At 40.8% G+C, this 18,945-nt stretch overlaps 1 protein-coding gene across 2 annotated transcripts in view; it reads left to right on the top strand.

Moving 5' to 3' along the window:
* The window catches only part of ADAMTS2 (ADAM metallopeptidase with thrombospondin type 1 motif 2), a 191,086-nt gene that overhangs the window by 127,910 nt on the left and 44,231 nt on the right, over positions 1 to 18,945 (top strand). For both annotated transcript variants that reach the window (XM_048057168.2, XM_067005513.1), the window contains exons 5-9: positions 2,264 to 2,347; positions 12,839 to 12,995; positions 13,873 to 13,978; positions 15,594 to 15,737; positions 17,632 to 17,764. In XM_048057168.2, the coding sequence (XP_047913125.2) occupies positions 2,264 to 2,347; positions 12,839 to 12,995; positions 13,873 to 13,978; positions 15,594 to 15,737; positions 17,632 to 17,764 (624 nt within the window). The remainder of the gene's footprint in view (positions 1 to 2,263; positions 2,348 to 12,838; positions 12,996 to 13,872; positions 13,979 to 15,593; positions 15,738 to 17,631; positions 17,765 to 18,945) is intronic.

The following is an 18,945-nucleotide window of genomic DNA, read 5'->3' as shown; positions in this document are numbered from 1 at the left end:
ATTGACCCACTGTCTCGTAGAAAACCCAGTATCCCAAGAGAACCAAGCAGCTTTTTACAGTGCTTGTGCTTTTCTGTTCATTCACAGTTTGTTTGTTAGATGTCATTTGCATGAACAGTCAAACAGTGTTTCGATTCTGTTCCGTCAACGTTTTCATGCCAAGTTTCCTTTTGGCACGCAACAGTGATACGGTTGTTCTGTTACTCAACTATTGTTAGAAGAGGCTTAGGTTAAATTCGGGAAGTTAATGAGAGAATGGTGTGCAGCAACTTGGATTATGCGTTATGAACTAATTAAATACCTATTTACATGCTGTGCTTGCTGTCTTCTATAGAGGAGTTTTTGTGCAGGACTCATTTCACATATAGATAATTTACAGCGTATTTAAGCCTTGTAGCACTGATGCGTATGCTCTGTTCCCAGTACACAAAGAGTGAGGCAAATTAATATCCCTCCCTCCCTGGACAACAGGCAAGGGGCTTTTTCCTGGTCTTGTAAAGCTTGTAAACCTGTTCACATCTTACCTCTGTATAATCTGTATTCAGTAATGGTCCTCAAAAAATCTTTTAGATACAGAAACATAAAGTTAATCCTGTAAAATCTTATTTACACATGCAAATACACGATCTAATTTCCAGAGCTATTGTTTACAAAGCAGATCAGCTGCTGCTCACTGCAATGAAAATAGCAACCCTGAAGCCACTCATAACCCTGGGCTTTTCATCCACCCATCTTCCAGCCAAAGCTCTGCTCATGCACCCGTAAGGAGCCCGGGTGCTCAGACGTCAGGCAGCCATTGCCTGGGTCCCCGGGCAGATGCCCTGCAGGGCGTGAGTCTGCTTCAGGAGCCACCGACCAGCCGTGCTGCCTCGTAACCAGCGGTGCGGGATGCTCAGGACTTGAAAACCCGGACTCTTACCAGGGATAAGATTAGGCTCTTATATCCAAAAATACTGATAAAATGAATGAAAATTCACTTTAAAATGTCAATGAGGATTGCTGAGTAAAACCTACACTGATGTATTTAGTTTTAATTATTTTTGCAGAGATAAAAGTTGGGCTGTTAGAGCTAGGGCTGATGGAAGAAACAGGGCATTTTTTATTACTGTGTTTCTAATGAAAAGTATTCTGAATGTTACTTATTAGCTTGTAGTAAGGAATCTGTTTTGTAGGAATTAATGAAATTTGTGTCCAGCCAGTAAAGCGGTCCAGTTTGGTGCAATCATTACCAAGGGGAAGATGTTTGTGGAAAGACGCTTGCCCTGCAGGGAATTTCATCTGCCTCTTCGAATTTGTGAAGCTAAACTCCTGCCATTTGGCTGAGCACCTTGGTGCAAATGAGCAGTCTGGTCTCATGCATCCATTCATCACAGAATATCTAAATCAGCCTCTTTAGCAGTTAATATTTGCCTAGCTTGCTTGTAACGGTGTTTCCTAAGTCATCTTTATACATCCACATTTCATTCTGCACTGTAAATATTTACCATTCTCTTTTCAGTGTTTGTAGGCTGATTTGCCTGTGTGCATGTTCAGTTATGTAGCTCTAGCATAAAACAGAAGACAGTTTTTTTTTTTTATTTGCTGGCATTTTTTAGCTTTTGTTCTGCTTGCAAAGTTTAACATTGATTAGTTGTGACATCCAACAAAGCCAGCCCATGTGGCCGACCATGCTTTTGGGGGGAGGTAGATCCCCTTGTCAGAATGGAATTTGATGAGTCCCAGATGGAAGAGTTACAGGGGGCAGCTGAGCCGATCCAGCAAATCACTCGGGAGAGAGGCAGCCCCAGGGCCTGGTCCTCTGCTCACTCGCCCCTTTCCCATGCGTGGTGTCACCCAGCAGAGAGCTCTTCTAGATTTCTGTGCCCTGGGCTCAGGTGCATGCAGGTGGGACAGGGCAGGGAGAAGGAAGGAGCTGGGACTCTTCCTTCGGCACCAGGAGCCGGTAGATCACAGGGACAGAGGTACACCAGGCTATGCAGATCTGGAAATCTGCTTAGGTTGGCACTTAAATAGCTGTTAGCATGAAGTATTTGATGATGTTGTGTTGGTTTTAAATGATTTCCTGAATTATGGCCTGTTCAGAAGCTGCAATGGAGTCTAGAAAAAAAATCCCCTCTCACATCAGTGGAATTTGTCCCTTTCTGTATGTGATCACAAGTGATCTTTGTCTCAATGACAGCACATAAAAGGTGCTGCTTTATCATTGCCTTCAGAGCTACTTGCTGCCAGCACCATGGTTGAAGCTCTGACCACTCTCTTGCAGGTTAACGAAATTTACCACGACGAATCCCTGGGTGCTCACATTAACGTTGTCCTGGTGAGGATAATCCTACTGAGCTACGGCAAGGTAAGTAAGGGTTATGTTAGATGAAGGAGAGCAAGGTCTCTGAACTTCTTTCTTTTATGAGTGGTGTAGTTACTCGTGACATGTATCAGATTTGTATTTTAGTTTGTACACTGCCTTTACAGTCTATGAATATAAAGAACATTTATGTTTATATGTATTTGTCTAGCATTTGAACTTCATGCTGGGAAAATGATTATGACTTCTTCTGGGTTTTCCCTGTGTCATTTTAAGTTGCCACTTAGCTCTGCAAGCCTGTCTTTTCAGACTTGTTTGGAATCCATGAAACATAGTGAGCATTCTGTTTCCTAAGAAAAATGCAAAGTTTCGTGGTAGAACAGTACATAACTAACAGCGAACACATGCAAGATCAGTTCTGCAGGATGCTGAGGGCTACGACCTCATTCCAAGAACTCATTCAGCTTGTGCTTAACATTAGTGGGACTACACATGCTTAAAGTTAAGTGCAAGCTCAGTGGGATAGGGGCCAGAAGGCAAGAGCTTTGCAGATCAAATCTGTAATTAAGAGCTCCAAGTGTTCTCTTGTCTCTTCTAAGGGAGGAGTTACTCCATGGGCAAAATTTGCGTAAAGAGGAAAGGAATGCTACATGGTTTTCAAAAATATTAAACTGCTATGTTCATATGATCTATATTGGCTATATCAACATCAAATTCTACAGAAACTGGACAATGGAGTTTCAAGTATGTCGATAAACATTTTATTTAAGGACAGGCAGTTTTAGTGCTCTTTAGTAGAGCAGCATGTCCAGCTGCTCAAAGGAAAGCTTTATAATCTAATGTCCCTTTCTATGACTGGGTGTGCTGGTATTCGTTGCAGGCTCGTGCAATAAACTTGAGGTCCGGAAGACTCCTTGTATGTTCATACAAGTTGCTGAAATGCTGTTTGGAAAGAGCCAATTCAGTGTCAGTGGTGAGGCTCCTCTGACAGTCACCAGTTTGTCGTGCTCGACGCCAGCTAAAAATTTTTCTTCCAGCTAAAAATTTTTCTCCCTTGGAGCAGGAGCTCCAAGTTCCAGCCTGGACTGGGCACCTGGTGTTGGGATAAGTTGTTCTGTCTGAGCTTCCTTATCTGAGAACTAAACATAACAATCCATCTCTGCTCTTCCTGCAGAGATACAACGATGTAGCTAAGTCTTTTGGCTAAGCTCAATCAGCTGCATGTCCTAAAATAAAAGGTAAAAGAGGTCACATTTTCTGTTTTGTGATCAAAAGTTTATGGTCTGTCTAGTGACATTAAATGGTGAAATAAATTAAATAGTCTTGTGATTGCTGTAATGACAGCAATTTGAGGGATTGCAGATTGACTAATAATTCTCAAAAATATCTCATGTTGCAATAGTGGAAGGACCACACGGGCTAGTCACTCCTTTGCTGTCCTTATTTCATAAATATTTCATAATTGTGCATGTCCATCTTTAGCTCAACAAATCTGCACTGGTAGTAGTGTGAACTCAGACAACTTCTGCCACTTTTTCTGATAGAAGACAATAGGTACAATAGACCTCATTTCACCTTGAGAACCTTTATTGTCTTGTGCAGAGTAAAGCATTGTCAATTAATAATTTGAAAGTTACCAATCTCACATTAATCTTCTTCAGAGAGGAGAGCACGGTGGAGCACAGACAACTTCTTGGAGGATATTTGGTCAGATTACTAAATAGCAGTTACAGGTTGCTCTGTCTAATCTGCTTGTGGATGGTCTACTTATGGATTCTAGGTCCATAATCCACAGCAGACAATCTTTTAGTTCCAGAGTTATTCTGCTGGCTTCAGCAGGACACAGTATGAAGTATTCTAGTGTCACAAGCTAGCACTAAATAACCACTAAGAGAATTTCTCTTGCATTTCCATATCTGATTCGTATTTAGTCTAAAGGCAATTCATGGCTTTCTGAAAAAAAAAAAAAAAGGTAAAATGAATGTAATAGGTATCATTTCAGAGCTCCTTTGCCTGATGGGCCTGCATGTCCAAGCTGTATAAGAATAAAGCTTTTGTATGTTCATATTTCAAAGTTCCTCATTAGAGGACTAGTAACCAAGAGTAGAATACAAGGACATTTCTCTTTGGAGGGCTGAGATTATTTAGCAGTGGAAAGGCAGAGGGAAAAGATGTATAGTTCTTATCTTCCGAACCTTTTCTAAAGAATTAGAATAAAACCTTCAATGTTTTATTGTCCTGCTAAAACACACCAGCACTATCATTTTTCAGGATCGTATATTCTGTGTACATAGTAAAAGGAATGGTGAATGTACAAGTTAAGGCAATGCATGCATAAAGCAGCCTCTTTGGCTTCACAATATGGAAATATTATCCCAGTCCTGTTAGAGTAAGCATTTATTTTCAAAGCTTGTCGCTGATATCTTCAGATTCACTTGCTTTATTGTAGGTAATTTATACATATTATCAAGGGTGCCATTTAAATAATCATAATAATTACATTATGGTTCTGTAACTGATGAAGTATGTACCCTCACCGTCATGTTTCTGACAGCACTCTGAGCTATTGCCAATTCTCAACCCCTAAGCAGCCTTCTACTATATTGTGTGCTTTTTTTTTTTAAGAGGATTATATTATTTTATACAATATGTCATCTTTTGATAAGAATAATATGGACAATACTTGAGTTGCATAGCAACCAGCTTTTCAGTGATTCTTGCTTGAAGGTACTCCATTCCTTGAAACATACTTTTTAATATCTTCAAGCAAACAGCCATACATTCAAAAAATTCACTAATTTCATTAATTGTATTAATTGACTTGATAAGTTGAAAAAAAGGGTGTTCCCTGGTGATGATGTTGAAGTTACTCCATGGGCAGGTTCACAAGATCCGACACCGTTTTACTGAAGTAATGCTTGGTGCAGGTTATCACCTCTGGACTTAGGCTGAGGCTGTGGCAGGTGGAGACCATTAGCACAGAGCAATGTGCAAAGGCTTTGGGGCAGGTTTCACATCCTGTCCCATCCTTTGCAGGATGCAAAGCCTGCCCCATATCTGTGCTATATTTGGGAGTTACTGTGCATTTTTCTGTGTTTTCTTTACATTGACTTTTTGATGTGATGTGATGCTGCAAATTGAAGAAAAATGAATGAAAATGTGCAAGTGCAAAACGAAGAAAAGTGTATTTTTCTTCAAATGGAAGAAGAAAAGCTTGCTTGTTTCTGCCTTCTTGACTTCAGTAGTTTCAAATTTTGGAAAATGCAGAATCATTTGAGAAGACTATTATTCAATGATTAAGCAAATTATTCCATTTAGATGTATTTTTGTTAGAAGAGCTCTGTCATCCAGCAAACTCTAGAACACTCAGGGAAATAGCCAAAGCAACCACTATCACCAAGTGCAGAGGAGGTGGCAAGAGATGAGCTGAAAATGGATTTAAAAACCCTGACTGGATATCATAAAATTTGTTTGGAAACATTTAAACCCTAAGCACTGCATAAAATCCTCTCATCGCCTCTTTGAGGTGGATGAATAAAGATCATTATTCCCATTTTACAGCTAAAAAAACAAAGACGCTAAGTGTTATTTTCCAAGGCCACACGGAAGGTCACTGGCAGGCTGGGGATAAGACCTCATAAATTCCTGGCTCCAGCCCCACGCTCTGTCCATCGACAATGGTGACTCTGTGTGCAGATGAACTGCCTTTACACAGCGGCAGAGAAAAGCACACGTTAGCTGTGACGGGTGTAATTAGGACAGTTATTAGTGGAAAAAAAAAAGTCATGAAGACTTTCACAGGAACTGCATGGATTTCACTAAATGAGCCACCTGAGGATTTATGAGAGTTATTTCTTGGGAAATGTGAACGTGGCCATGCAGGACACCTCTAAACTCTTCTCTGGAGCAACATGCATAGCTCCAGGCACTCATGTTCAGACTGGCACGGGTTGGGATAGGCTGTGGGATGCCATGTCTGCTCTGTGCTCAGCTAGGATGGAAACCAGTTAGCTACAGACCGGTGTTGGCCCCAGAATAAATGGTTGTCCTCTGGCCGTGTATCAGCTTGGTCAAGCTGAAAGAGGAACCGGACCACCAGGGCAGAGAACCTTTCAGAAAGGTTAGGCGAGAGAAAGAAAAATGAATTTTAAAATGGCAATTTGGGAAAAAGGTAATATGAGATGGTTGTCTGCAATCTCACAGGACAGGTCTGTTCAGCTGAGAAGGGTTTGAGTTATTCACACAGCTCCCGCTGCGTTCATTTGAGACAAGGGTTTACCTTCGATCTTTTCACAAAATGGTGTTCTCCGTCTCTGCCATCTGACCTTTTCATGTCTAAGCTTGATGCAAGTGGGCAAGATGTTCTTGGCACAGCCAGTCTGGAAAGCAGCGGTTCGGTCTGAGCCAGGTTTTTCTCTGTTTCCCAGAAGGTGGCACAGGTGACACAGCTGAGATGGAAGGACAAACAAGGTCTCTCCCTTAATTTGGGTGTTTGACCTCCCCATTTTTCGGCTGACCAAGGCTGGAAGGAAAGGCTCAGTGCACCCCTCATCTCTGCTTCTCTTGAGAAGAGGTGAGGGCTCAGTCTGAGAGCACCTGTGCCTGGCAAGGCAAGGGGTTTGCTAGCTGGAGTCACAAGATAGCTGAGCCTGGAAGCAACCTCAGGGCTTAGTCTAGTCCAACCCCACTGCTCAAAGCAGGGTCACCCAGAGCAGGTGGCTCATGACGTTGTCCAGTTGGGTTTTAAATATCTCCGAAAACAGACTCTAGAACCTCTGCCAATGTTTGGCCACTCTTACAGTAAATAATTTTTTTTTCTTGCATTTATATGGAATTTGTTGTATTTCAATTTGTGCCTATTTCCTCTTGTCTTTTTTCTGGATACAACCAAGAAGAGCCTGGCTCAGTCTTCTTTATTCCCCTCCCATCAGCTATTTATACACATTGATGAGATTCCCCTGAGCCTTCTCTTTTCTATCCTGTGCTTGTGTTAGAAGCTCACTAATGAGAAATGTTGAGTATCGTAGTTTTCCATGGACATTAGTAGGTGCAGAAGATCCTTAGAAAGAGCCTGCAAAACTGATGCCCATTTCCTGGTTGAGAATGGTAACTCATTTCTGTGTGTTTTCTTGCTTATGAACACTAACTGATTTTGCACAGTCTTAGCTGCAAGGCCAGAACCTACATGTTATTTACCATTTTGGCTGCTGTTCATATTTTTGCACTGTTACTGTATGGCTAGATTAATATGGGGATAAAGATGAGAGAAGATATTGCCCTTCTTATTTTTATCTGTGTGAACTGATGAATTGCCTTACTTAGATACTATGCTCACCACTTATAATTTCCCAGTGTGTTTTGTTGGGACCTTGAAGAATGTAGAGCTGGCTGATAGCATAAACAGTACTTTGTATTCCTGATCTGCTTACATTTATACAGAATTAGAGACTGAAAAATGTTTACAAACTGCTGCCATAAGAAAGCTTTACAGATCCTTTGAATGCAAAATGACAGTTTGCTGAATGAGCTATATTCGTTAGTTTGGTTACCATGGACACTAGATAATTCTTTTTATTTATTTTTTGCTTGTCTTGTTCAGTGTTAGAGAAGAATATAAAAGATCTAATCCAATATACAGTGAACAACAGAAGTGCCGTGTTTCACAGAGATGTTACAAGTTCAAGAAGGGAAAGTCATATGTTAAATTGTCTCCCAAGAATGCTCCAACTTTTGCTACCATAGTTTGGAGTCTAGCACGTTCAGCATATTTCTGCTCCTTCTGGAGCTACTGAAGAGCAGCAGAGCCTTCTCTGTTGGCACTCTTGGAGCACCACCTAATGGATGAGTTAGGGAAGGTGCTTTTCCAGCAATCTCCTGACCTACCTAAAGTCCTTCTGTTCGTATTATCAAGTACCTGCTCATCGCCACCGTTGCAAAGTTGTACCCAGTTAGGCTAAATGGCAGATGAATCAAACAGTTGGTTAATGAAAGCTGCCAATGTATGCATGATACCAATGTATTTTTTACATGTACTGGCAAATTGAACGTTCTTGAAAAGTTTGGGTAGAATATAGACTAAATTTGCAGTTTTCTCCAATGAAAATCTTATATTTGAAATTCTTAAAGAAAAATTATTTGACGTATTTCTTAGTTTCCAAACTGTTTCCAAAAGTATTTGAAGGACCTTCCAGTACAGGTTCATAAATGATGTGGTTTTCAGTCTCTCTGTAACAGAGAACTGAACATCGCCCCAATAACTCCCTGAAAAGCAAGACAGGTATCAAAGAAGGCTCAAAGACATCTGAATCTGTGTAGCAATGACCTCAGAATCATTTCTTATCGCCCTGCTTTGCCTCTTCGTACTCATGGTGGTTGCAACTCAGTCCTCTTCTATTTTTGTTTATTTTTTTCTGCTGCTCCACTCTAAAAAGGGAGGAGAGTAGAAGAGATGTGACGGCAGAATCAGAAAAGAAGGAAAATGGAGGGCATGAGTAGATGTTGGGTTTCTGAGAGCGAGGATCTCAGCTAGATCTCTAGGGCACGCTGTCCTCGTAGGCCTCTGGGGTGTCTCCCCGTGTGGGAGCCGTTCTCCCAGCTGAGGCCTTTCCACTTCTCGGCAAACATTTCCATCTGTTTCCATCAGCAGCTCTCTGAAATGCCCGCAGATTTTTTGCTTTTCTTGCCGTGAGAAGGAAAATTTCTCTTTCCACTGGCAGTTTTCCTGCTGATCAGCTGAGTAATGCTCTCCACAGGCCTGCTGTCCTGTTTGGAAAGCGGGCCTTCCCAGCCAGCTGCAGGACTTGCGTGTTCCTGGCAGCGGGGGCCCACTGCTGGCCAACACTAACACCTATACCTCTTCTCCACGGCCAGCCCGCTAGCCCCCAGCCTTTTGCTGTTCACAGTGTGACAGAGAGGGATTTTTGCTTTACTTTCAGCCCTTATTACTGCAGTTCATCTCTTTTCCTCTTTATCCCTTCACTGTGAACATTTCATAAGGGGCTGAGGTTTTCTGAGTCTGATGAAAGCTCCCCATTGACTTCCAAGAGAAAATGTTATCAAGTGTTATCTGATACCTCTACAAGAGTAAATTCTTGGACAACATCCTTCCAAAACATACTATATCTGCCCTGTCTAGTAACAAGCTGCGCCTGGTCCCATGATTTCCTAAGCACCTTTCTTGTAGGACAGCAGCATTTATCTTTAAAGGCAGGGCAGCTGAAAAAGTGAATGAAAATTCAGTATGAAGACACATCTGGCTCAGGAAATCTCTGATCCAAAGACCACTGGAGAATTGGAGGTTATGTGAGGAAAATGCCATAGTATACATGGGTCCCATAAGTATCGACCTTAGGCATCCTGGTGCTTGCTGTCAGGAGAGGACACCGGCTTACATGGATTTTTGGCTGAACTGGTGCAGTTACGTAGCACAGTGGGGATGAATCAGATCCCAGAGTGGTGGTTCCCTGGCCATGCAATATTCGCTGCTCCGGGATCACACCAATTCCAAATGAAACATGACTCAGGACAGATCTGGGAGGTTCAACTGCAAATGGTGACACTCTGCCTAGCCACTGCCATCAGTTTCTAGTGTTGGATAAAGGGATAATGAACCCTTGTTTTAGTTGAGACTTCTGGAGCATGGGAAGATCCCAGCAATGTGCCAAGGTCACTATTAATACTGCTGGGGCCATTCTGATTTGGAAGTCCTTGACAAATTGCAGAGCATGGGAAATTAGGTGAAAATTTGCTAGGAACCAAGTGGGTTTCTCTTTTCAGGCTGCCACATTACAGTGAAGAAAGACGGATGGTGTTAATGCTCAGTGGGCTCACATACTTTTTGTACAGCAGGAAGGAAGTGAGGAAGCCCTCCTCACTGTTGCAGGACCAAGGCTTGCTTTTCATATCTGTAGCACATGGGCACCTAAATGAATTGATTTCCTAATGGATGCCGCATTTCCTAGCTTACAGTGAGCAAGGCTCAATTTTATATGTGCAACATTTCTGATTTAAAAATTGTGTCATTGCCAAAAAAGTTGGGCATCAACTGAAACATGTTTTAAAGAATTGCATGTTCTGTTTCCCCTCTTAAGCCAGAGGGTTTTATTTTTCTTCCACTTTCCCCAGTGTGTTGGTTGGAAAAGAAAATCTCAATGCTCCACATTAGCCAGTTGGTTCTCCTTTTGTTCACTTGAAGACAAACTCTAAAATTGCAATTATGATAAATAGGCATTGAGATGCTCTTGGCCTGAGCCAGTGGTTTTGCTCTCCAGAGTGGACTTCAGGATACAAAGAAAACAGTTGTCAACTCATTCCAAATGCCAGCACCGTGCCCAGCCTGTGGGAGCTGCTGCGTGCACTGCAGCAGACTGGTCTCTGGCAGGCTCAGCCTTCATCAGAAGAGTGTTGCAAGCTGCTGTGTTAGTTCATGCTAGTCTTCTGCTTTTGTACTGGGGTCCATCAGCAAAGGTTGCCGCTTAGAGGCTAGGGAGGAGAATTTGTAATTTGGAAATTACTGCCTTTTTCATATTCTATGCTTGTTTGCTATCATGCAGAGATTTCTTTGTAAATATTGAGATACCCTTAAACAAAGCACATGTTGATAATTCGTGTTTTTTGTTTGCATTCTGGTCAGTCTTATAAAATGAAATTACTTTCATTTGGTAGAAGGTGTAGAAGGAGGTCGTTATGAGACAAAGATTTACCATTCACAAAGTAAATGTTTTTTGTGTTATACACATGACTTTAAATTTTTCAACTTCATGCTACAAATGTTCTTTGCTTTTTAAATCTCATGGTGAGATTTCTCACCAGGCTTCGTGGTCGGACTGATTTCTCTTCTGAAGCTTTGGAGAAAAGAGATCGAGGTGGAGATGATGTAAATAGTTACTTTTTTCTTTCTTTTTTTTTAAACCAATGATGGATGTTACTAAAGACCTAAACAGTGGTCACACATTGTTTAGCTGAATAGAGTTTATGCTTGAAGAGCCAGGATTTTCCTTTGTATTAGTCACTCAAAGTTTGTTCCTGTCTGTTCATATAAATACATGAAGATGCAATAAAGGCACCACAACTGTCCCACCATTTTAGCATGGTTATTAGTTCTATTTCTAAGGGAATTATGGCTGGAAGCAGCATGATCCAGCATGGGATTATATTACCACTTTTTCATTCCAAAGTGGTATCAGAATCCAAACTGTGCCTCTATTTCGTTTATTAATTTGTTTTTCTGAACATTTGCAGAATTGTAATATCCCATTTTTGCCAAAATCAGACCTCAGTTTGGCAGGCTTTTCTTTTATCAGTTCCAGTTGTTCTTCCACAACCCTTTGAGGATTTGCTTTTTCATGTAGTCAATACTCTGTGTACTCCATCATGCACTCAATTAGAGGAGATGTCAAATACATCTGTATTTAAACACGAACTATATTACTTCTCTCTTATTTTTGGCCCAGGCTAGGTTTTGCTCTAAATTAAGTATCTGGGAATTATAAATGCTTACAGTACAGTATAGCATCTAAATTGTAGTGGTTTGTGTTATGATCACAGTGTTGTCATGGTGATATAATTTTTGTAAATGAAAAGCCAAGGTTCACATATGTAGTTCTTAAAAATCCTGGAAGACTTGGGGTGGGTCAATTAGTCATACATTTTACAGCATCCTGCATACAATAAGCTTTTTAAAGTCTTAACAATGCACAATATTAAGTAGCGTTAGCTGGGAATTCTTAAGAAAGTAGTATGGAACAAAAAGAAGCAAATATACTAGTTGAATTTTAAAATACCTTTCTCTTTTTCATTCAAGAGAATTGTCCTTTGCACCCACCTAATGCATGTTAGCTCATTCAAGTCAGCTAAGTCATGCCAGCACAGCACTGATGTAACGCGCAACTTGGAAGTAGAAGAAAGGTGTACCAGATTGGGAAGATGGGCTACATCCTGAATGATCTTCAAATACAGAATGAGTTAAGGAAAACTCATGTTAAAAGGCAGCCTTTGGGAAAGTCCATTTCTCAAAGTAATGATTCAAGTACCGCTGAAGAAACAGTTGACAGCCCAGTTGCATGGCAAAAGTGGCCGATAACCAGGGCTGGGTGTCTGATAGGCTTTGCCCTCCCCAAGCTGCGGCAGTCTCTGCTGGCCAAGTGCTGGTGCACTTCCTGCAGGGTATGTGCTTGGTTGGAAACATATCCAGACTGGAGGTGATGGCGCAAGCTAGTGCCAAGATGGCATAGAAATAATAATGCACGGTGCAAAACACAATACTGATTTGTCATTAAAATACCTTTTTTTCCCTCTTGTTATATCTTAAAGCTTATGGATATGTCACAGAAATCATATTCAATCTAACCGTGAACTTTAGCTGTTTTTTTACTCTCTTGATCCAGTAAAATTTGTTTGTGAAGCATAATTGTTTCTTTATTAAGAACAGAGATTTAATGGAAATGGAATATTTGCCCAAGTGCTGGAACAAGTTGGAAAAAAATCACCTAAGTTTAATAAATATCTATTACTCTTTTTTCTCCTGGGCTTGTCCAGTCCATGAGTCTGATAGAGATTGGGAACCCTTCTCAAAGCCTGGAGAACGTGTGTCGCTGGGCCTACTTGCAGCAGAAACCGGACACTGGGCATGCAGAATATCACGACCATGCTATCTTTCTCACAAGGCAGGATTTTGGTCCATCTGGCATGCAAGGTAAGATCTGCATCAGGTTTTGTGTCGTAAATGGCAAGACTTCTGAACAGTATTTATTTTTATCACTTTGCAAAGCTAATTGTACAACGTTTTATTGTGTAGTTTTTGCTTAGTTTTGGTCAACACTTTCCCCAACTGCTCTACGTAGGCTCATTTTCAACTGTAACTGTTTCACTTATTCTGTCCTTTCGAACTGATGAGATTATTTATTGGATCATTTCTTTACTCTCAGTGAAGACAAACAAATGGGATCCCTATATAAATATCTGAAAATGCCCAAAGATTAAAGAATAGATTTTGTGTTTAAAAAGTTGTTGCAGCACGGACTGCCAAGAAATGCGGTTACCAAGAGGCCTGGAACAGCAGGGCCCAGTATTGTCCACTTTTTCCTTTCTTTCTGCCTCTTCTGGGATCAGGTTTGTTCACTGGAGGGGATAAATCTCAGTGCTTTCCCATTCCTTTTGGGTTGGCCAGATCTGCTGTCAGCACAGGGCTGGGGCTTTGCTCATGCATTCCCTGAGGGCTGCAACTGCAGCGAGCTCATGAGCTGTAACACAGCAGTATGTGGCATCCTTTTCCTCTGCTGCCTTGTGTACTTGGAGAAGGCAATTGCAGAATGGTCCTAGATGTGATAACAATCTTCTCAGTGAGCCAGGAATATAGTTTTAATTTGTTCAGCAGGCTGGGTTCATCTGTTTCATAGATGAGGGAGGACAATATTAGTTGTCTGTGAGCAGAGGTCTCTTGTTACCTTTGAAAAGACCACCTCAACCATATTTGTGTCACAAGGGGAAGACAGAGATTTTTCCTACAGCTTCTCACCACACGTTGCCTTTCAATACATGTTCATTTTCTGGAACAATCTCATATCTCACAGGCTATGCTCCAGTCACTGGAATGTGTCATCCTGTTCGAAGTTGCACTCTCAACCATGAAGATGGTTTTTCATCTGCATTTGTGGTTGCTCATGAAACTGGACATGTGTGAGTAGAACTGTGGACATCCCGTGTCGTACCTTATAATGCTTTAGGCACTGACAGATATCTATGACATTAGAAAGGCGCACTTTATATTAAGAAATAATATTCAGGGTTAGCCCTGGCTTCAGATTTCAGCTCTCTCAAGACTTTATTTATGATCTTTAGTGAGTTTTATATTTTGGTATTTTCAAATGGAAAAAAGGAACTAATACCCAAATACCTCCCAGAGCTGCTGTGAAACCAGAATGAATGATGTATTATGGTCTCCTGGTGGAAATGTAAAGTATCTGTTATGATGAAATATGAATTTTTTGAGTTAGTGGAATACATGATTCTCAGAAACAATCCATATTAAATAAGCACATGAGATATGTTACTGTTGGTAAAGGATACAGTACTGTACAGAAACAAGTTGCTAAGCACTGAGGTTGCAACTATTCTCTATGTTTCATATTTTTAAAATGCAATAATATTTTTTTATTGATGTGATTGGAACCAATGACCAGGCAGCAGTTGTTAGAGCTTTGGTTTCTCTTAGAGCATTTTTAGTTTCTCTGTCTGCAGAGGACACCCACTGATTTCTGATTTTCTATTTGGTAGAACAGCAGTTCCCAGAAGGCTTTTTCTGAACAGTTTCAATCTATTATATTTTCCCTAAGAAAGCCTGCAGGTCCTTTTCTGTCGTATCAGAAATTATTGAGGGCTTTAAATGAAAAAATTGCCAAAGTTTATTGAATCTCACTATAAATGTATCTTAATTAGATAGGGACATAGAATTGATACCCAGATGGTATTTGATTCCAGAATTTTTGAATAAGGATTATAAAGAGTACACAGTGAGCTTTAGAAGAGAGACCTCTGAAGATTGTTTGTAATCTCTGAAATCACATTCAGCCCCAATCTGTTAACTCAGTTTCAGTTATGGACAGCTAGTGCCCATATTAGTCAAACAGTGAACACAGAAAAAAAACAATATAAGATCCTAGCAAGGGAAGAAGAAAATACATTCATTAGAAAGCTGCTTTTTTTTTTTTTTGTATCTGTAACTGGGGGTAATTTTCTTGAAGGCACCCAACACTTTCCAGGCTATTTCACATATAAACAATGTGGAATTGCTAGTGGGCAGTAGCAGCAGCTAGTCTAAACTAGCTTGCAGTGTGGCTTTTTTCCCTACTTGGCTACAATTGCAGATTACTTCAAATTAAGCAAATAAGCTTGTTTGTTTGTTAAGTTGGAGAAACTTCTGAATAGCTCCAGATAGGGAGTATAAATGAATTTATTTTAATGCTCCTGGAGAGTAGACTAGCTTCTTAATCCAGAAATTGATTCATTTACCCATAGTAATTCACAAATGTTGATGTGCACAGAAGTCCAAAAAAAGACATTTTTAGTGTATTTCAAAAGTGTTTGAAGGGGGTCAGTGCTTCTGTGTGGGCTACAGGCTAGCTCTTTCACTTCAGTGTCACCCTGTCATAGAGCTAATGACTTTGCTCTTGTGGGCAAGAGTTGTGGGATGTAAGAACCTGGCTGCACTGGTGACATTTGGGACGCGAAACCATTTGGTCACTGAGAGTTTGTCTGCAATGTAACTGTGCTTGCTCTCTCCTGTGCGGGACAGTTTAGGCATGGAGCACGATGGCCAGGGAAACAGATGTGGGGATGAAGTCCGCCTGGGGAGCATCATGGCCCCCCTTGTACAAGCCGCGTTTCATCGCTTCCACTGGTCTCGCTGCAGCCAGCAAGAGCTGAATCGATACCTCCAGTGAGTAGCTGTTAAACAGTCTCTCCTTTGATGAAGAAGCATCTAAGAACAATTCTACACTTAGCATTTATGCTTTATCCTTTTATTAGTTACTCAAATGGGGTTGAATAAAACAAAGAAATTCACCCCTGCCCTACTGGGAAACAGATGCTTTCCCATGAATTCCAAATAATAATAATGCAAGTTCTCAATTAATTTCATTTTCTGAATGTTGATAGTACGTATGCTGTCCTCTCAGTGGGAGACACTGACACTGATATCCTAACTTTCCTTCCCCCTTCACGTAACCCCTAGCAGGCTTGTATCTTATAGATACCAAATATGGCCCCAAGTGCCATGGGTTGCTTATGGTATCTGCCAATGATAAGATGGTGCTAATTAAAGATGAAATTCTGCCCTTTTAAATTGCTTAGAGGTTTTCTTGACTTTAATAGATATCTAAAAAAATAACATGATTCTAGAATTAATTTTTCAGGGGGTTCTTTTCCTTTAAATATCCTAAATGAAAAAGCTATTTTATTCTCCAGTCCTTTTAACAGCTTCATCCACTCCCCTTGCCTTCTCTTTGGAACTGACCCTTCAGTCCCTAGAATTGCACCCAAGTTCTCCGATAAACTCTGATGTTTATGATCCTGTTTTTGCTTCTTATGGAAAAGAACTTCCCCTTTTTGTTGTGTGCAAGATGTATGGAAAACTTATGGGGAAACTACTACGACACACAGCAAAAACTGAAAACAAGTAGGAAAAAATGCAGCAAAATGCACATAAGTCAGTCTTTTTGTCAATATTTCTGTTATCTTAAATAATTTAGGTATGGCAATAAAGCAAAGAAGTGTTGTGAGAGATGTGTGATTGTTTCAATTAGCAAGATCCTTTAGAGCATTACCCATTAAATAAAAATCATCTGGCCTAGACGGCTGCTTTATGTTCTTTTAAGTACAGTTATTTTTAAGTGTCTTATAACAAAGCAGAATGATGGCTTGCTTTGAAGTAAATCTAACCTCAAAATTCTGCTTCCAGCTATTGGTATCTTAAAGGCAGCCTGAATGATTGCCAGAATAGACTTGGGTATGGTGTCCTGATGTCTGTTAAGTAAATTGGAGACATTTCAGAGATACTGCCTACCATGTTGGTCTTGTGAATTAACCAGTGATTATACCATGTTAGCTATTCAATGATATTCTCATCAGTCCTCTGTTCTCCATGCACCTTAGTCAAATACAATTCTAGTACGTTACAAGCTATCCTCACCATTTAGGAAAATCTCCCACATTCATCCATTTTCCAAATCTCTCATTTCATTCCGTGGAAAGGAAACCTTGTACAGATTATGGATGACAGATTATTTCTCCTGACAGCTATCAGGAGAAACAGAGAGAGGGAGAAATCCTGAGCATGTAATACAGGCTGAAAAGTGCACGTGCTTATAAATGAGTTGCTGCTTCTCGGCAAGGGACAGGAGTATTGCAAGCTTAGGAGTATTCTTGGGTGGTTACCCTGGCTTCTGCTTCTAAAACTTCACTTGAAAAGCAGTTGCAGGTAGTAAGGAATTCCACAAATGGAAAATTAATTAAGCATTCTTTTCTTCTTGGTCTCATGTGGATTGTTCCTTTGATTCATTTCTCATAGGGAACCTGGAAACTGATAGTAATTTACCTGCAAGCTAAATGGAAGTTAAACTGGAAAGGCTTAAGAAAAAATATATAGAATCTGTTAAAGGTAGATACAACATAATAAAGTTTATGTGAGCATAATTGCAATATTAAATGCTCTTCACAACCAATGTCTGAGAAATCGTAGGCTCTGTTTTGTTTGGAACAAGGAGCCACTGAAACCACAAATACTGTGCAAGTCTCACAGCCCCATCTGTTACTGTAATTTTTGCCTGTTGCAGTTCCTATGATTGTCTGCGCGATGATCCCTTCGAACATGACTGGCCTTCCCTTCCACAGCTGCCAGGAATTCACTACTCCATGAATGAGCAGTGCCGTTTTGATTTTGGTTTGGGCTACATGATGTGCACAGCTGTGAGTACTTAAGTTTAGCTTCTGCTATTTCTCATCCAGGAGTGCTGTGTCTCTGAAATGCTCTTAATAGGGTCAGTGTAGTGAAGCCCACAAGGAAAGATGCTGTGCCCACTTAGCTGTAAGCAAGAAATAACAACTTGATGCTGACAAATATGTTATTTTAAGAATCTCTGTAGTTGTTTGTTTGTTTGTTTTTTCAACTGAATTTACAGAAATGATTATGCTGTAATTTCATAAATAGCTTTAGACTTCAAGCAAACAAGCTTGCTGTATTATTGAGCCTCATTTGCTGGCAGCTAGTTATTTTGTTACAAAACTCTCACCCAGATGAGAAGGAGATGGATTTGGTGTCACATCTTGTAGTGCGTATGTGGGGCAGTATGCTTTTATGTTCCAGTTTTGTGGAAAACATGATGCATTTTGATGCCTAGCATGTGCAAGTAAGTGTGACAGCCAGTAGAACAACTTGCAAGAGCTTCTGATGACATGGTTGGCTCTGTTGTACTGGGAACACAAGGGAGTAAGTCTAAATGTAAAAGCAAAGCAAGAACTGGTGCAATTTGCAGTGGCTTGACCTTAGAAAGGGCAGTCCTCTGTAGCGGGGCTATGCCTCCCACCTCCATCTCCTCAAGTGGGACGAAAATATGAAACGCAAAGAGGTGTTTTCAGCTGGTGTGGCAGCTGCTAACACATAATATTTCTGCTTTGATTCCCATCTGCAGGACTATGTGTGCTGCATAGTGTCTCCAGATAATGGATAAAAACCTTTTAAGCATCAGCTGTAAAATTGTGTCTTGACATAACTCTCACTGATGCTGCCTTGGAAGAATGTCCCTGCCAAAGAGGGTCTTATAGCTGTTCTCTGGAGCCTGGGAGCCTGGGAGGCCAGATAAATAGCTTATTGCATTGTGTGGTGGGTGGTTCTCACTCTCTCCAGTACAAGCACTTGTATTGTAGGTAAAATGATGAACTGCTCACTGCATCAGGGTCCTGAGGTCAGATTTCCACCCTCCGAAGAGGAGCAGCTTGGTTCCCTCTCTCATGAATACTCAAGTGTTCTTTTTGTTTGTCGAATGAAGTGGTACCATTTGGAGAAACTCTAAGAAAAAGCAGTGGGCCTTGTCATCCGGGGACACCGGTTTCCCCCTTGCCCATTCTGCCTTTGGTCACTCACATAAAGC

The sequence above is a fragment of the Anser cygnoides genome, chromosome 14 (genome assembly GCF_040182565.1).
Source record: "Anser cygnoides isolate HZ-2024a breed goose chromosome 14, Taihu_goose_T2T_genome, whole genome shotgun sequence".
NCBI classification, from domain to species: domain Eukaryota; kingdom Metazoa; phylum Chordata; class Aves; order Anseriformes; family Anatidae; genus Anser; species Anser cygnoides.
The sequence above is the reverse complement of the archived record's forward strand: the minus strand, read 5'-3'. Positions and strand labels throughout refer to the sequence as shown.